The sequence below is a fragment of the Mauremys mutica genome, chromosome 2 (assembly GCF_020497125.1).
Source record: "Mauremys mutica isolate MM-2020 ecotype Southern chromosome 2, ASM2049712v1, whole genome shotgun sequence".
Classification (NCBI taxonomy): Eukaryota; Metazoa; Chordata; order Testudines; family Geoemydidae; genus Mauremys; species Mauremys mutica.
The window spans coordinates 230567482-230587097 of NC_059073.1; the positions used below are offsets into that span (position 1 = coordinate 230567482).

Sequence of the window (19616 nt, forward strand, 5' to 3'; positions counted from 1 at the left end):
AATGAGAGTTGAGGATACCCAATGCTTCAGGATCAAACCAAAGTAGTTAGTGTAACCACACTGAACTCAGTGGAGTTATACAAGGATTAATCTGGCACTCTGCCTGCAAGCGCTCTAAAAGGAAGGAGGAGCACGTTTTATATCCAAAGGGATGAACAATAACTCTAATTACTGAAAAATGCAATTTACTTTGTTATGTAACTCAAGCTGAGGAATGCCAAACTCTCCTCAACATAAAGGAGATATTCAATTTAGAATCTATAGTAAATATATAAAATGTTTTCTTAGCTTATTCAATGATATATTTATTAGATAAGGTAGGTTTCATCACAATCAAATCAGCACCAGAAAGCAGGATTTCAGAAATAAGTTAATCAGGTTTTTTGGCAAATCTCCTAAATAGCCATAATCTAGAATTAATGTGGGCACACAGGTTGGCCTCTGTCACACAAGAACAGACTCAGGCTAATAGCAATAAATAAATACTGAAATAAAATTAAACAAGCAAACAGACAAAAATTCGAATTGCCCTCCTTTACAGAGCTACCTATACCAGAACCTGGAAAAAGGAGTCTGAAGAGAATGAGTACAGCTAAGGTCTGGGCATGTTTCATTAAGGTACATGATTGGTCAAGAAGTTAGGCATTATTTCAATCTGTTTCACTAGGCCAGGAGTTACAGCATCGACAGCAAAGCATTTCTAAGGCACACCCAGCCAAATATAGCAAGCAGACACTGACTAAGAGCGGCATCATAGAATCATAGAAGATTAGGGTTGGAAGAGACCTCAGGAGGCCATCTAGTGCAACCCCCTGCTCAAAGCAAGACCAACCCCAACTAAATCATCCCAGCCAGGGCTTTGTCAAGCCACGCCTTAAAAACCTCTAAGGATGGATCATCAGCATCTATTCAGAGAATAAGAGACTGAGACAAAGTATCACGTCATGTAAAAAGCTTAGAAGTGATCAGTAGTGATGAAGTAATCTCAAAAAATTGAAGGCCAGATTCTGCCATCGTTACACAGGTTGAGTGGTACATCTACACCAAGAGCAGCCCCTGGGCAATAAATGAAGAAAGGTATTATTCGATGTGAATATAGGTGACAGAGTCTGCGCCTCTGGAAGATGTTTTGAATAATTACCCAATTATTGGGGGCAGTTCCTCAGCTGGTATAAATGGTCATGAGCCCACTCACTTTAATAGGTCTATGACAATCTATGCCATCTGAGAACCTGCTCTTGTATGGAATTTTGTGGTACAGAAACCAGGCTGGCAACCTCATGAGATCAAGATTTCTCACAAAGATTCACAGTCCTCCTGGGTGTCAGCTAAGCCACACATACCTCAAGAAAAGACTTCCCCAGAACACTGTGGTACTTCTGTAACCAGCAGAAGCTAACAGGGCAGAGGTCCACAGAAATTGTGCATGGGGAGCGGGTTACCTAAGAACTAGGCTGTGAACCCCTTACACTGACAAGCAGTTACTCACAAATGTAGTCCCACTGACCTCATGGCTGCTTTGGTAAATGTTCCCAACCTACCTCTTGGACTTCAAGGTAATCAAATTTAGACATAGGATGAGAAGAATACTTAGGAATACTTATCTGGTGTTCAAAAGTCACATAGTTATTACCAGAAAGGCTAAGAATGACCTCAATTTTAAGTAAAATATAAACCTCAAATTTGAGGATAATACAACCAAAGGCAAGGTCCAGCTGTCTAATCAAGCAAAGATGAGTCAACCTATTGTACACTAGCGGACAGATTTTCAAGAGAGCTCAGTATCCACTCTTTGGGGCTGATTTTCAAGAACTCAGCTCCCATTTCAGCACCAAATTAAATAGCCAGATTTTAAAAAAAAATATGTAGAATTCAGTACATTCAGTGCAGGTTGGGTGCTGACTACTTTTGAAAATGTGGCCCTTATTTGATTGCATAAATGGGAGCTGAATTCTTTTTGAAAACCTTGCCACAACTGTGTGCACTCAGCACGTGAACATTTGGCCCTGGGATGCTCTAGACTCGTTTAAAATACATGGTCTGAAGTAACAGGAAATCTGAGGTCTTAACCAAAGTAAAAAAAAAATCTATTATGTGTTCACTATGTTTTGAAACTGCCAAAGTTGTGCCCCCCAAAAAAGGAGGATCAACCTGAATGGACTGCCTTTGAAACAGCAGCCCTAGTAAGCACAGTGCTAGGAGGAAATGCATTGTTAGCTTGTTATACTGAGCGTTTATTTGAATTGTCTACCAGAATGTGTCCTGCAACCCCAGAACTGCCTCTTAGGATTTCATCTAGCAAGACATGCATGGAAATATTACAGCATGATGCTGGTTGGAGGAAAAAAACTGCAAAACCAAATGATGGCCATAAATTTTTTTTTAAACAGAACTCCAGCTTTTTAAAGTTTATATTGACCACTAAACCATTGCAAATGTTATTCATCCATAATGTAGATATTAGACAGCACATAGCCAAAGGCTGTAACTTGATGCTTCATCTTTCTAAAAAATTGTTTAGTCTGCTGTGCATTAATAACTGGAATTTGGCTTGTTCAGCTGTGGAGCTGCACTGAAGTTATATATTTACCCATGTTTTACTTTCAAGCAATGATAACAAAGTCAAAGTGATAGGACTAGTACTGAAACTTGAAGTGCTGCCCATCACACAGGCTAAAATCATCCTAGACCTGAGAAAATTTATTCAAAACTGAATCTGCATTTTCCGACAAAAAAAATGTTTTGTTGAAATATTCCTGACCAGCTCATTTTTTCTTTTCTTTTTTTAATATTGGAAGGTGTCAATATATAAATACAAGATTCAACATTAAAAGATTGCTCTTTTGTAAGGATTTTGTACATGTCGTATTGGGAGACAGTGGAAAAGTCTAACTCCTGGCTAGTATTGGAAATACTACACCTGCCTTTGCTATAGGGCAATTGCAGCCTCAGTTCTTTGAAGGGTATTGATGACAGGAACAACTTTGCCAAAAAAAGGGAAGACAAGACAAATGTCTAAAGGGAAAGCCTGTCTCCACCTCTCATATATCATTTCATTTTTTCTTTATGAAATCCAAGAATAAAACATCTTTAACTTTAAGGAATTTAAATTTCCCCAGGGTTTTGCTGGGTGATGAAACGACTGCTTCTCAGTGTCTCCCAAAGAGTGGGAAAACTATCAGCCCTTCTGAAATGAGGATTGCAAAAAGGATATAAAAGAAAACCACCTCTTAACTTACAGGCAGGGTGACTTGCCCACAGAAATACCCAGATGATCTCCTGGTTGGAATAACACACACATATGCATATTGCTCTCTTTGTGTGCACGCACCCTTACACTCTCCCTTTTTCACCAATACCAATTTTTCAACACACAAGAGCGAGTCCCTCAAATATGATCACATGTCCACTGGGCTTATAAAGTTCTGTACTTCCACATGTAAGCTGGGTAACCATGTGCCTTGTGCACACAGTTACTGGTCTGGATGCAAATCTAGTCCCCAGTACTCAGCCATGTATCTTCCCTCAGAGATCAGCCCAAGGAAACAAGTGGAGGAATCATACTCCAAAGGCTGTTGAGTAGTAATAGAGCTGCCCCACTCAGACTACTCCTGATGGCTGAAGCCAAGTCTATGGCCCTGGTGTGTAGCTTCTAAGCTGGCTAGAGAAAGGAGGAAAAGACCAGGAAATGTGTTGGAAGTTCTTCTAGCCCTTCCTCTCACTCCAGCCTTCCCCAAACATGCATGTTGGCATACAGGCAGCTCTCACAAAGCTGAACTCTGCATTGCACTGGGAGTGTACACACGCCAGTACAGTGAACCTCAAGCAGTTCCACTGCCAAAGGACACCACCATCTGCAATGAGAGGATTTTTAAAAACTGTTTTTCCCCCAGAAAACGTAAATTTGTTGAAACAAACAAGAGTTGACAAATTTCTCAACTCAAAATTTTTTTGAAAAAAAGTCTTGAAATTGTCAATGAAAAATTCCAGTTTTCCAGTTTGCAAAGACTTTTTGTTTAGAAATTTAAGCTAATCTTAGTAAAAAAAAATAAAGTCAAAATTCAAATGAAACATTTTGAAATTATCAACACGCAAAATGTTTCAATTGACCTGCACTGAAATGTTTTCAGAATTTTGGTTCACAAAAAATTTTCTAGGTTTCAACTTTTCCTCACCCTTTAAGACAGGAAAGGGTTTCAAAATCTCAAAAACTTTTGTGGGATTAGAATTGCTCTAATTCTATGGGCACAGCAGGGAAGGAATAGCTCAGTGGTTTCAGCATTGGCCTGCTAAACCCAGGGTTGTGAGTTCAATCCTTGAGGGGGCCGCTTAGGGATCTAGGGCAAAAATTGGTCCTGCTAGTGAATGCAGGGGGCTGGACTCAATGACCTTGCAAGATCCCTTCCAGTTCTAGGAGATTGGTATATCTCCAATTATTAAAAAAAAATATATGCATTTTTGTATGTCCTGCTTTTCAGTGTGTTGTACATTTTTGCCTGTCCTGATTTGAAATTTTTACCCTAAATGTTATTTTCAAGGGGAGGAGGAGAGGGAGACAACATTCAATTTTGGCATTTGTCAACCGAAGGCATGATTTTAAAAAACAACACAAAAACAAAAAAGACACGTAAACCCAAATGAAATGTTTGCAAGCAGTTGCTGACTATTTCTAATACAGATGGAGATGTACTGAAATATATAAACTGAGTGGTATGCGAAAGAGAACAAATACCTTAATTACCTTTAACAAAGATCTTAGTTCATTTATATATTTCCCACAATGCATACATATAATCACCATCTGCTTGGATTCTTACACTGCACCTATTAACATTGTAACTGAGTGCTCACCATCTATCTCTTGCTCAAAGGCCTAGGTAAATATGTCCTTTATTTATAGTCTTTTAATTTGGTTAAATATCTTGAAAGTTATTAGTAACTCACAGGAGCATCTTGGGATAAATGCATTATGTCATTCTACCTCTTACAAATACATTTTCACCTACTCATATGGTGCATACCTGTGGCATTTTGGCAAGGCACCCAGTTACAACATTTAGTTCACCAACTGAGAATGAGGAAGTGATTCTCTAAAAGTCATTATCAATATGAATTGGCTGGCCTAAAGCTAATCTCTTAAAATTGTTTGCCCCCTCCTTTTGCAATATGCATCTTCCTGTAAGTGCAAAATCAAAGAAAGATGACTACTGATGACTAAAACAAGCACAACTGTAAGGAAAAACATATAGCAAATTCTTGACCCATCTTTGCCATCTCTCTCCTAATACAGTCCAAAGGACAAGCTCCAGACCATTTCATCACAGCAATGGAAATGAGTGTATGAGGACCTGTGAACACTTTTACTCCTCAGTGCAGCATGATTACAAAAATACCTCTGCTAAATAATTTTTTATAGATTCACTGTGAAAAATCCAGTGGAGTAGACTAGTAAATAATTTACACTACAGAAAATATGTAAGGAGACTATGAGAAGAACTCTTTAGAGACTTGCCCCATCATTTTTTCCAAAGTCCTCTTCTGCTACTACTACTAAGGATATTTTGTGTTTGTTTGTTTTTTTGAGGTTTTCTTAAATGCACACATAACTCAGAGTTACAGTTTAAAATGGGGATTCCTGAGTTTTATCCACATACAAAAAAAGTCTGAGCCTGTTGCATATCCATTCAATTGTTGCATTGATGCACCTACAACAAACACATTCGGATGGAATTTATACAGGCAACAGATGCCCTTCTGTTTTTAGCAGGTACAACTTACTCAGAAGGAGCCCACTTTAGAAAATTTGTCTCCATGAATACTTAATATGTCAAATAAAGTGTCTAAACTCTAACTGGGCATCAAAATTTATCACATTTTATTTTTATATTTATAATTTGGAATCTTAAAACGGTAAAAAAACAAAGTTTCTAAAGATTCTATGGATATAATCTTAGGAATATACTTAATGTCTTAAAAATATACCCTATAAAACATGAGAAGTAGGGGAAGCAAAAGGGAAGGAAGCAGAAACTACAATCAACATCCAATGCTAGCAAGCCACCAGTATATGTATGGGCATGGACATACACACTCATGTGTGAAAACTTCAGAACCAGCTCAAGAATAAGGAAATGCGAGGATGATCCTGTACATAGTAATGTTTTTATCCCAAGGGGCACTTTAGCTATTGTCACTGTTTTAGCTTTTTGCAACTGGCTGGTTTATAGCTATTGAAGTACGTCAGTATCTTAAAAAGGTGGCTATTATAAGTGGCATAAAATGGGTGCTGAAGTGAGCTTTTCATATTTTAAAATAGTGACTGCTGGAGGAACTTCACAGATGTACTTCAGTAACCTTTTTGTTGCAGATTTCTGTAATGCCACTCTTAAGTGTGTATATTTCACTGGAATGCTGATAAATGGAGGCAGCACTGGAGCAGCCTTTTATCCCATTGACCTGGTATATAATATAGGCAAAACCAATGTGGCTAAGGTTCAACAATCTCTTTGTCTCTCTCTCACACTAATCCTCAAACAAGACAAACAAAAAACAGTTAGCACCTTGTCCAGAGGTGAACCACATACACCTCTACCTCAATATAATGCAACCCGATATAACACGAATTCGGATATAACACGGTAAAGCAGCGCTCCGGGGGGGATGGAGCTGCTCACTCCGGTGGATCAAAGCGAGTTCGATATAACACAGTTTCACCTATAACACGGTAAGATTTTTTGGCTCCCGAGGACAGTGTTATATTGAGGTAGAGGTGTAGTTTGTTCCATCTCTACTTGTTATTTGATTGGAATACTTTTGAAATTAACCTCTTGGAGGTATTTTGACAATAGCCTTCCAGCAGGAGTCATAATATCAACATCAAAATAGGTACCTCACTTGTCTCTTACATTCCATGTCTTCTTACCTGATAACATATTATCCGTTTTTATTGAAGGAAACTTCAAAGTCATTTCGTGTTTGTGCCTGTGAATCATCAGATGATCCTCTGTTGGAAAACGCTGTCAGGCAAACACAGAGAGAGGAAGAAAGAAGTATTTAGTTCTCTAATAAATTTTTGGCACTGGACAGGATTTTAAAAAAAATTCATCCAGCCATCCAAATGACACAGGAACAGCCAAAAACAATTCTAAAATGCAAGTAAGCATAAGTAAGAACTATCTTTGTACTCTATGTGTGAGAGCAAATTTGCTGCAGTGATCTCTTGGACAACAACCAAGTAAAAGGGTTAAAATGCAGATGGCCTATCTAGTCATATACCCAAAATACACACCAGTAGCAAAATTCAGATTGGTTACCCATGCCGCCAGCTTATCCTTGCTTAAGAACAATAAAAAAAGATAATCAAAACAGTCAGCCTTCCCCTACCCAAAGGTGCCCAGGTATCATGCATTTTTTCCCCATATGATTCATGTCTGCAATAGATCAAGTTGGTTCTAATCAGACCTGATTTATTCCAGCCACTATACAGTGGTACTTGATTTCTACTGGGTATTTACAACCAGGAAGATATATTAAACTAATTTCCTTTTCTTTGCTCAGACGACAAGAGGGAAGGGCTATGTGTTGTAAGAAACCTTACACAATATACTAATGGGTGTAATTACATTTATAATCCTGATAACAGAATTATAAAATTTCAACTGTTTCTTTAAATAATAATAATAAAACAACAGAAACTTGAGCAAACATTTAATAATTATATAAACAAAAATCTGGGCACATTGTGGTCTAAATGGTGCCTGCTGAAAAACTTATTATGGTGAAAGAGCAAGTGGACACGACCTTACTAGGCAGAGAACAGAAAAATGGGGCAGCCTGTGGATTAAATAATCTGAGGTCAACATGTAAGTGAAAGAATCTGGAAAAATATTTTTGCACAAATTGGACAAATTTAATATTTTTGCTACTAGTTATGGTAATTCTTTGCCTTAACAGGGCTAGTCAAAAGCAGCTAAGATGTGTCTGGATAGATTTGTAAAGAGCGGCATTTTAAAGCAGCAGGTCCCTAGAAGACAGACAGAAACTGGTAGTAGTAAAATGGAGATGATTCGGTGCCAACCCAGACTAAGTACCTCTGCTGGTGGCCATGGTATGTTATAAACAGACACAGTAAGTTATACTCTGCAGCATCTATGTGCCTCTCAGTATTCACAGAGTACATAATGTGGATATGTCAAAAATTTAGATAGATAGATAGATAGAGTTCCAAGAAAGGGGGAAAAAAGTCCTTTTCCTCACTGTGAATCCTGGTTCAATATTTACTCATCTGGAAGAAGTAAAAGCACTAAAAAATTACATTCAGAGCAAATGGAATGTGGGAAAGACTCTCCACGCTAATGTTGTGAGCAGGAACACATTGTTGAAATGAATTCTACACCATGGAATGCTATGCTTCCGTCTTCAGTGTGCAAATCAGCAGGGCCTAAAGGCGGCCTGGTGGGGTTCGGGGAAGAAGCCATTTCTTTAATCCAGACTTGTGTCTTTTCTGTAAGCACACTTCCTTTTTGGTACACATGGCCAGCTAACTCATTCTTTGAATAGATGAACTGGTTGATCGAGAAGGAAGCCCCTAAACCTCTTAGCTAGTCTGCAATACTGTAGTATGCAACTGATGTCATATAGTAAACAGAAGATGCACTATAATTTAAAGGTGAACTTAAAAGATTTTTTTTCATTAAATAAACAATAAAATAGACTATTTGATTTCCCTCCTCTTTGACTGTCCAGCAGAGGTGGAAGCCAAATTCACCACTGCCATAAGTGGGCTCAATTCCATTGATTTCAATGAAAGGTCGATCAGTTGATGCTTCTTGTGAACTTGGCCGAGACTCTTAAAAAGACTCAATTAAATTTTGCTAAAGAGCTTGGAGATATTTTAAAACTAATCTCTTGGAGGTAGGGCCTCTAGTGAAGGTTCAGCTGTGTACACACAGACTTAAAACTACAAATGTACACATTCCTCATTTAGGGACTGATCCAAAATCAACGGAAGTCATTAGTAAGACTCTTATTAACTTAAATGGTGGAGCACATTAGTTACGTGCCAACACATGAATTCAAGATTTCCACATTTCTGCTCCAACTGTGGATAAAATTACCAGCATCTAAAACTCCAATAATAATATACGCTGCACTTCAATAGCTCACATCAGAAGAGCACAAAGGGTTTTACAAACGTTAAGGACAGAAGATCCAACACCCCAGCAAAGTAGAGAAGTGATATCCTCATTTACAGATAGGGAAACTGAGGTAGGGGAAGTAAAATGACTTATCCAAGGTCACACAGCAAGTCTATGATAGCACCTGAAAGGAAGCCCATATCTTATTACTCCTAGTTGTGTACTCTAGTCACTAGACTAAACTAGTATGGGGAATGCAAGGGATGGAGGTTCCTAAATTGCTTTAAGGATTAATGACGTTATCAATTACCAATTGTGTTGAAGAAACACTGAATTCTAAACTCAGTTCTTAGTGGGTAAAATACCTGTCAATTCCCTTATAATGAGGAAAAGATCAAACATGTAATGTTATGAGCCAGATTATGTCCTCAGATGCATACTTGGGGCTGCCATTCAAGTAAGCTGGAATTGCATGTGTACAACATGGATCAGAACTTGGCTATGAAATGCATTTTAAATGAAGCATATTTAATATGAAGATGTCCTATAAGATAATAAGCATTAGCCATGGAAATGGCAATAAATACACACACACAGATAAAACTTACTGATTTATACAAATGTTTGAGAAAAAAGGGCAAATATTACAAGAGCTATAACCATACTAAGCCAGTACGTTCCCTTCCTGTGCTGTTACCACTTGAACAATTAAAGAAGTGTGCAGTGTTGCTTAAAATATTTGGTTTGAGTTTGGGAGCGAGAAAAGGTTGAAAAAACATTTAGCGACACACACGTGAATAGCTGTATATTTGCTTTTATTATTCTATAATAATATCTTTGTGGAAAAAGAGAAGGTTTTGGAAAACATTATTATTAGGTGCATTATACAAGCCAGAGCTAGCGCTGAGGGCTCTGTTAATATTGCTGCTGACTCCACTCACCTGTGAGCAGCCTGGGGCACTGCAGACAAAAGGCCTCTCCTGCTCCAAGTTCATCTTTGATTCCTCATAAATCTATATGTTAAAAGGTGGGGAGGGAGAAAAGGGAACCCATAAATATATGCACCCTAAACTTCAGGAAACATGCAAAATAGAAGCATTTTAATGTTAAAAACATTAATTTCAAAACTCCCAAAATTGACAAGAAAAAAATCATCATCATTTTAGGGTCCTAACTTACAGTACGAATATTCATCAGGCTCCCTACAGTCTAAGATCTTATTGCTCTTTCCTGGGCATATATTTACTCTGAAGGAAGAAAAAAGCCATTAGGCTGTTACAACAGAAATCCTGCTTAGGAAAAAAAACACATGTTCAGTGTTATTATTAGATAAGACCATGTCTGCTCAGAAAGATCCTGAAATTAAGGGTTTTTACTTTTCCTCCTTCAGTTCCTGAATGAACAACATTTAAACCAGACTAACTGAAATTTTTCTAACTGAAGAGCCTACATTTTGAGTAGTGAATTATCTTAGGTAACATATTTTGCGTATAGTATTACATATGCAGTCCTAAGGATCATAAGACTTGAAATCTAGCAGAGAGCAGAACTATAATGTCCCCAAAAGCCACTGCAGTCCAGTATTTTAATTGTGGACCAGACCTTGGGAGAGAGCTGTTGGGTTAGAGAATGAGAAAAGAACAATAAAAAGAGGTGGAGAAATAAATTTGCCTCTCCACATAGTATGCAACTCTCAGAGTGCAGTATTACAGCTGAATTTGTGTCAGTACTCGAGCAGTGCTTCTCACTGATTTGGACTAAATTATTTTATAAAGCCTTTTTTTCTTCCTAAGTGGCCAATCACCATTTTGAACTACTATTTCTACAAGTAATTGCTAGAATTATAATAAATTAACTACATTAGAAAACAAAACACTTTTTTTCAGTTTGCTAGCTCTGGACAGCATTTTGAGTGTATTCAGTTTCACTCTATCCCTGCTTAGCAGTATCCCTGCTTAGTCTGTTTGTGTGCGTCTGTCACGCAATTAAAGAGGGGAGAAAGACATTTTAATAAGTAGGAAAATTTGATTATAAAGTCCCCAAAATTAGCAGATGGCCTCCTGGGCAGGTGTTGAACCATAAACTAGTTGAACCCATTTTTAAGAAAAAACAGTAGACTTCAGGTTGATTGTGTCCTTTATCATTATGATAGCATAAACAGGAATCTATAATGATGAAACCAAATTATACAGATGCTAATTTTCAAAGCAGCGTTATTTACTTAGAAGTTCTGAGACGTATCCTGCAAAACTGTAAATATCCTGTAAACAGTTTACATTCTTACCTTACATCAGCCCTAACCTGTACCTATAAGCACTTATTCCCCGTTATCATATTTACTACAGTAGTGAAAATACCAGATGATTGGATTTCTAACATATCCCGTCTTTTTCTTTTTTTAAATGAATTTTGTGCTACTAAAAAGGTGCTGGTTTGATTGCCAGGGAGACATACTTCTTGTTTACCAGGTGAGGTACCACATACCAGACAGCAGCATTAGCTTCCCTATGATGTGCTGTCTGTGTGCTTTAACCCTGACCCAGACAGACAATTTCTATGAGTGAGGAGTCAGTCGCCATTTCCATTAAGCCCTTGACCTCACTGCCAAGGCTGCCAATAAAGGTGACAATCAGTGCCATTTGCGTTTTGTGAGGGGGACAACTATGCCCTAAAACTCAGCTGAGACCAGCAACTTATTTCACTGAATGGCCAGCAAAAGTTAATAAATTTTAGACCAGAGTTAGGACACATCTACACACAAATTGGAATGGAAATGTGTGTAGACATCCCTATTTCAGATTATGAATGCTCTATTTTGATTTAACTCAAATCAATTTTAAATAAAATTAAATAAAGAAATAGTGACCATATACAGATTTGTACTGACATAACTGAAGGTGCCAGGTGTGAACTGCAACCAATTTTAGTTACGTCAGTTCCAGTTTGTGAGTAGAGAGGCCCTTTAGATTTGACCCAATAACCTAGAGATGGAAGGAGTCAGAGGATTTTTGGACCATCCCATCTTAAAGCAATGAAGCAATAGAGAAAACTAACCAATACAAAAATAGCTCTGGTAAATTCATTTTAAAACTCCACCTTTCTTTAATCTTGGAATGTTGTCTTTTTCTAAAGTGCTTTTAAATAGAACTCTAGAAAGACTTTTTCACAGGAAAAAACTATGTGTGGATAATGAAAGACTTTATCTGATATCTCAATTACTTCTGCAACTGAAGCAATACCAAACTCTCTAGCTAACCCTTTCCCTCATCCTCAGGGGAGACAGACAACTGCACTTCCAATGGGAGAAGAATGGATGATGCTTAGTGAAAAGGAAACAGTGAAATAATTTTGATCCCAAGTGTACAAGTGAGTTTAAAAATCCTACCAGCCATTCTTATTGCATTTCCTTCTCTAATCAAATGTTATTTTTGTAAGAAATAAGGCCAATTTTTTTTCAAAGCTAGATGTCAAAACTTAAATACCTAAATCCATAATTAGTCACTTTGATGATTATTAAACAATTGTAACTATTATTTAGATACCTAAGTATGGATATAGGCACCTAAATCTACACTAAATATAGACAGGTATCCCATAGGAAAATTTGGTCTTTGTCTTTTTTCCCCACACCCCTCAAAAATGTCAGATTCATTGGCTAATCATTTATGACAAATGTATAAATAATTGCAAGTCTCCTATGCAAATCACACTTCACAGAGAATTTTAAGATAAACTGAACTAAAAACAAATAAAATTATAAAGCAGAATGCTCATTAATCAAACAGTTGCACGCATATTTTTACAATTATCCATAATTCAGTATGGAAAAAAAATACATGCCCTGTAGAATATTATCTGAAGTGTAGTTGTAGGAGTGTTGGTCCCAGGATATAAGAGAGACAAAGTGGGTGAGGTAATATCTTTTATTGGACCAACTTCTGTTGGTGAGAGAGACAAGTCCAATAAAAGATATTACCTCACCCACCTTGTCTCTGTGGAATATTGTCCAGCATACCTTGCCCCTAAAAAATGTGCTATCAAGTACCACAAACCTCTAGAGTCAAATTACACTATGCAGAGTAGTTATCTGCATGTGTGATATCATTAAAACTGAAGAATAGGAACACCTTTCATAGCAGGATTTTTTTCCAGTTGTGCTTTGGAGATGTTATATGAAGTCCTTGTCAAGATGTGGGTGTAGGTCTCACATCCCCCTGTTCAGAAGAGTGACAGCTGCATATAACTATAGCATATGGTTCATAGTGTAAGGCTCATGCATGTGCATCACAACATAATGTAATTCATTTGTTTTACAAATGTGTGCAGGTGCACCAGCATGCATGAGAAAATAACCCACCCAGGGCTGCTGCATCTAATAAAAATCATATTAACACCTTCATCTAAATTAACCTTTAACGCCTTTAACACTCAAATTACATTTACAATGGATTTTCCATAGAATTTCATGTGACAACCACAACACCACCAAATTAATTCATACAATGAACATCAAATGAATCCAGTATGCTTGATTGAAAAGTTACTTAGGTCTGAATTCTTGGCTTCTGTTGTTATCAATTCCTCAGTATTTGGCAACTTCAGAACTGCAAACAGGAATTATTAATATAAGTGAGCACTTAAAATGATATCGATATGTCAGGATCAGTTCTGATATCATTAACATAGGTTTGAATGCATTATGGATCTGAAAAGGGGGTTTGATTTTAATAGCGATGTTAACAACATCTGTCAGCATTTATTGCCCTATTGTGACTATGTAAAGAGTCTCATTGGCAGGATACATATGTGAGGAAATCTGCTACATTGTTGTAGCCTGCCATTCCCCGGAAATATCATTCTGCCTAGGAGAAGCTGAGGTAGTCAAATGCAAAGATTAAAGGGCAGAAGCATGCAAGGGCTTCAGTAGCCAATGCTACATATAAGAGAAACGAAGTTGTGTGTCAAAAAAGGGGCTTGCTTTGTTTTTCAATTTGTATGTTATGCACTTGCAAACACGTTTTAGAATAATTAATAAAACTGAAGCACATAGAACAAACAAAAGAAAACAAACCACCCCCAAAATAAAGCAAAACTTCATCTCCTCTCAGCAGCATCCTCGTCTGAGTTGGACTAAAAGTCTTCTCAACAAGGCTGCACAGAGCTTTAGCTTCGTCACCTCTACAATTAGAAAAACACTTCAAGAAATTCGCACCAGGAAAGTCTGCTCTCTCCTCTCTCTCACTTTAGAAATAAATAAATAAGTAAATCAATCAATAAAAGTCAGCAGTATTCTTATTGCTTTAACTGCTAAAAGCATCAAGCAGGCTTGTTTCCTGTTTCAGTGCTGTTCTTGAAGTGGGCTACAGTCAGAATCTGATTTTCATTGGGCCATTATTATTTGCAGCTGTGTGACCTTTTTAACCATTTTAAAAGTGACTTTTCAGCCTTCAACCGCAGACTGGCGGAATGTTGCAACGTTTTCAACCCCGTGATGAACCATGAAAAAGGACAGATTGTGTGCTGCACTGAGGATAGGTCAAGGCCCAAATTCTACAGACACTTACTCCGGTGAGTAATTATACTCCTGGAAACAGTCCCTATAACTGACATTATCCTGCAAACACTTGCACAGGTGAGTAGTGCCCTTTATGCTGGTGCAGGTGAGGAAGGATAGGGTGGATACAGACTTCTGTTCCCAGCATAGGACCCAATCCTGAAAGTATTTATGAGAGTAGTGCTTACTAGTCTAATAGATGGATGGCAATGGGATTTGATAATGACAGCACAAGGATCCCGTGGAGATCTGTGGCAGTACTCAGGGTAGTAAGCACTACAAATGTTCGCAGTGTCATGCACACATTTAAACAGTATTAGAGGAGGCTGGGGGTTATGCAATATGAAATTAGATTAAACCTTGAAAAGAAAAAAAACCCACACCAGTACAAAAAGGCAATCTCCAGACAATATCAAATTTTAAAGTGGACAGACTAGCACCAGCTGGTAATATTAGTGACCAATCCTCGTCGTGCTATTACAAATTGTTATTTTTGGAAATATAGTGTGCACGGGGTTAATGACCAACTTTGTTACCAATTTCTCCCTGCCTGAATAAACCCAACTGCCAATTTTGAGGATCGCTGCAATGAAATGGAGTATGGTGTTTTTCCTTCTCAACGACTGTTCAGCCAAAGTGCTTGTTTTCTAACACAAGCATCATGCTTTCCACATACACGACTTACTATTATAGCACTGGCCGCCTGGGCTGCTACAGTGAAGGGTCTGTCAGCATTTCCAATAGAAACCCCCTATTTTCAGGATTAAAGCATTCCCAAACAGTTCTGGATGCTGGAAATTAATCTATGTCTGGAGCCCCCAGGTAGGATCTTCATGTGATAGATTGCAAGGGCTCAAATCCTCAATAGTACTTTCATGGTTTTTCTGTGATTATATTTATATGACATGCATATATGGGGGGGGGGGGAAACACACCCAGGCCAGTAGAATGCATCGTCTGTGTGGCAGGAAAGGTGTGTAAATGGCACTCAGCCACTGACACCTGTGAAGTGTTTGGCCAGTTGAATACTTCAGTGTAAATTCCAAATGAAGTGCACAAGCATTCCCATTTCTGTGACTACAAAAGACTTCTAAATGCTTCAGATTTAATGCAGTCAGTTCATTTACTGCTGGCCTGGACAAAATATAATGCAGGGCATACAGCATTTTACAGCAGTCCTGCATTTTTGCCCTGTCTGTCTGTTCCAGGTCCACCTGTCTGTCCCATGTCAACTGGGATAGAAAAGAAACAGAATTTTTGCTGCTACCTTTGCTTTTGGCAAAGGTTCCTGCTATTTATGAAAAAAGTGAATGTTGTCTCACTCTCTCTAGCATTTCTTCAACTTTTACTCCATGCTGTGGCTTTAGAGGATGAAGAAGAGAATTGGAGAAACCCAAACAGGGAAGGGGAAAAAGACAGGGGAACTCCAGAGAGGAGTGGGGAGGAGGATTGTAATTCCACTCTCACACACACCCCTGCCACAGAAGAAAGAGGAAAAACATGCTATAGGAAGCAGCAGATCTACTGGCTGCCTCCAGTCACAGCAAACAGAGATAGCATGCCACTACGTTTCATCCCACCCAGGAAGATAATATTAGGCAGGGGGAAAACTAGGTAATGTTTAGATGAGCAGTTATTGAGTATGGGAAGGTCTCAGGTCCTGGTGGGAGTCTTCACAAGTTCCTAGATATTTAGATTCTAAGGCCAGAAGGGACCATCAAACTTCCCCCAAACAATTCCTAGGGCATCTCTCTTAAGAAAACATCCAATCTTGATTTTAAAATGGTCAGTGATGGAGAATCCACTACCACCCTTGGCAAACTGTTCCAATGGTTAACTACTCTCACTGTTAAAAATGTACACCTTATTTCCTATCTGAATTTCTCTAGCTTCAATTTTCAGCCATTAGATTGCTTTACACCTTTCTCTGCTAGATTGAAGAGTCCATTATTAAATATTTGTTCCCCATGTAGATACTTATAGACTGATCATGTCACCTCTTAACCTTCTCTTTGTTAAACTAAATAGATTGAGTTCCTTGAGCCTATCACTATCAGGCATGTTTTCTAAACCATTAAATCATTCTTGTGGCTCTTCTCTGAACCCTCTCCAATTTATCAACATCCTTCTTGAATTGTGGGTACCAGAACTAGACACAGCATTCCAGCAGCAATCACACCAGTGTCAAATACAGACATAAGTTCAGAGGACTTTTCTAGACTTTTGGTTTTCTCCTACCACTACATCTTTTTCCTCAATGACAGTTTTTGGAATATTTCAGAACCATGACAAAATATGGCATCTATGTAACCCAGATACAGGCGCTCAGGGCCTATAAGAAGCATGGGTGTTTTGATTATCCAACCATCAATATGAAACCATTTAAAGTGAGGACACACAATAAGCAGTAACCTGTTATTTTAGATATATACAGAAGAAGGATGTATTATTATATAGAAATGACCATTTAGTTGTTAACTAATAGGAAATAGATCACAAAGGAAGTAGGAAAATTGTAGGTTATAGATGAAGGAAGAAGTAACAGGGGCACTGATAAACTGTTCATGAAAGTTGCCTCAGCTCAAAAGTATTCAAAAATTCAAACTGAATCTTTATAAGGAAAGGGACATTACTCCGATGCTGGAAGCAATCCTTCTGGGAGAGGGAGTGAGGTAATCATTTTATATACACACACACACACGCACACACAGGCTGGCTAAATGGATTCACTGCCTCTCTTGGAAGTACTCCAGGCCTTTCTTCTGGGAGTGACATCACTAGAAGTGGCAGCCTCAGTACCCAATACGTCCACAGTAAAGCAGAGTGGTTTTTGGATATCTGTGGGCAGTCATAGAAAGTCAGAATCTCATACTCAACTCATCACTACACAATCACTCATCCTCTGCCTCTCAAATTGTTCTACATATTTAAAAATATATACTATACAACCAACCAGTGGCAACAATCTTCTTCTAAGAAATAACCATCACCAGCTGACATCTTAAAGAGAAATATGTTTCATTTTGTTCTTTCACTAAGCAAGCCTTAACCTTGGGAATAATTACTTGGGGCACAAGCCCATAGACAAGTTAAAGCTTCTATTAGTTGAAATCAATATTTACCAGAAAACTCCCGCAGGAATTAAGGGGGAAATATATGAGCAAATTTCTGTCTGTTCAAACTTTTTTTTTGTCTGCTGTCATTGGTCTGAGACTCTCCTACACTCAATATTGTTTTTTGATTAATTCTGATCAGTATCACCCAGTAAGGAGCAATGCTTGAGGTACTCTCAAGAGGATTGCAACTGACAGCAGCACAAAAACAGATTGCTGAAAAGAGGGAAAGGGGTTAGGTTCTGAGATTATTCATAAAAAGACCCAGCAGATTTATACCCTATGGGACAAAATCCATCCCAATGTATACATTAAGCACCCAACCTCACTGAAGTGAATGGGGTTGTGTGAAGTGTAGTCCCATATCTTCCACAAGTACCGGCAAGGCTTCCAGAACTGAAGAAGCTGCTACACTTCACATCAGTGGCTCTTTCATGCATATGCTGATGCCAGGAGAGTTATCGTGGGTGTATTAAAGAAAAACAAGAAAGGCTTCAGATCGTCTTCATAAGTCAACAGGACAACCTTCCTATTGCTATGAAGCAAAAACATCAACTTCAAGGAGGAACTTGAGTGTCGCACTCTGAAAAAGAGATCTACAGGAATTTTGCAAAGGGCAGGAAAGGCAACTGCGGGGTGAGATGAAGACTATGAAGCAGAGGGTGTCAGTGACAAACTCCCAATAACATCTGGCAAATAAACTAATCTTCTGGGATTTTCCAGTGTTGGCAGACAGTGTATTGTCCATCCCTTCAAAGACTGACATCATATCTCTATCCTTGGGTTCACTGCATGTGGAGCTCTGTGCTAAAAGTCACTTTTTTTGTTTTCCAGAGCAACTTTTATTATTAAACACCAAACAACTTTGCCTATTATTGTTTGCATACAATTACTTAAGAGTTTTCCCTCCAATAATAATATTGACTAAAGGCTTTTGAAGGGTTGTTTTTTTTAAAGTGCACTGTGACTGCAGTATACTAATTGTTTGGTTTATGATACACAAATAGATAAAAGAATTCACCTACCTTGCATGCAAATAAATAATTGTATTTCCAATGGGAAGAGAAAAAAGCATGAAAGACATCCTGGGGGAAACAACAACATGAGCCTGTTTAGCTGACTTTCATGCCAGCAACAGCTTATTGTAAACTTTGAAAACTTTGCCAGCCAAAATTCTCCTTTATTATGAAATACTCCTAAACAAAAATTCTGTCATCAGACAGTAACATATTTTATTCACAATACTGTATATCTAAACAACTACAAACATAGACCAACCTCTACCATGCCTTTTTTCCTTCATAGCTGAAAACTTAAGAGGTAAATAAATGCTTTTATTGTGTAGGAAAGACGGACCATTAATAACTCATTCACCAGCCTTTAACCATTCATTTTTCCATGTCATTGGGCAAAAGAAACATAGTTTTTAAAAGAACTTTGAGAAACCCACACCATATAAAATGACCAAAGATATTATAAGGCCTGATGTAAAGTCCTCTAAAGGCAATTGAAAGGTTCCCATTAACTTCAATGAGCTTTGAATCAGACTCTTAGGGTATATCTACACTGCAATTAGATACCTGTGGCTGACCCGAGCCAGCTGACTTGGGTGAAGGGGCTCTGGTTAAGGGGCCCCAGCTAAGGGGATGTTTAATTGCAATGTAGATGTTCTGGCTCAGGCTGCAGCCCAAGCTCTGGGACCTTCCCACATCTTAGAGCCCGGGCTCCAATCTGAGCCCAAATATTTACATCATAATTAAACAGCCGCTTTGCCTGAGCCCTGCAAGCCTGAGTCAGCTGGTACAGGCCAGT

At 38.2% G+C, this 19616-nt stretch overlaps 1 protein-coding gene and 1 long non-coding RNA gene across 8 annotated transcripts in view; one reads left to right on the top strand and one right to left on the bottom strand.

Moving 5' to 3' along the window:
* Positions 1-8082, top strand: part of LOC123364882 — a 66548-nt gene extending 58466 nt beyond the window's left edge. The window contains exons 4-5 of the long non-coding RNA XR_006577322.1: positions 6953-7155; positions 7954-8082. This is a non-coding gene — a long non-coding RNA (uncharacterized LOC123364882). The remainder of the gene's footprint in view (positions 1-6952; positions 7156-7953) is intronic.
* CREB5 (cAMP responsive element binding protein 5) overlaps positions 1-19616 on the bottom strand; it is a 385684-nt gene that overhangs the window by 282522 nt on the left and 83546 nt on the right. For 6 of the 7 annotated variants that reach the window (XM_045007370.1, XM_045007374.1, XM_045007375.1 and 3 more), the window contains 2 exons: positions 10079-10150; positions 6923-7016 (listed from right to left, as the gene is read on the bottom strand). In XM_045007370.1, coding sequence (XP_044863305.1) covers positions 6923-7016; positions 10079-10150 — 166 coding nt within the window. Of the gene's footprint in view, positions 1-6922; positions 7017-10078; positions 10151-19616 lie in introns of those variants that run through there. The other variant, XM_045007376.1, reaches the window with a different exon arrangement.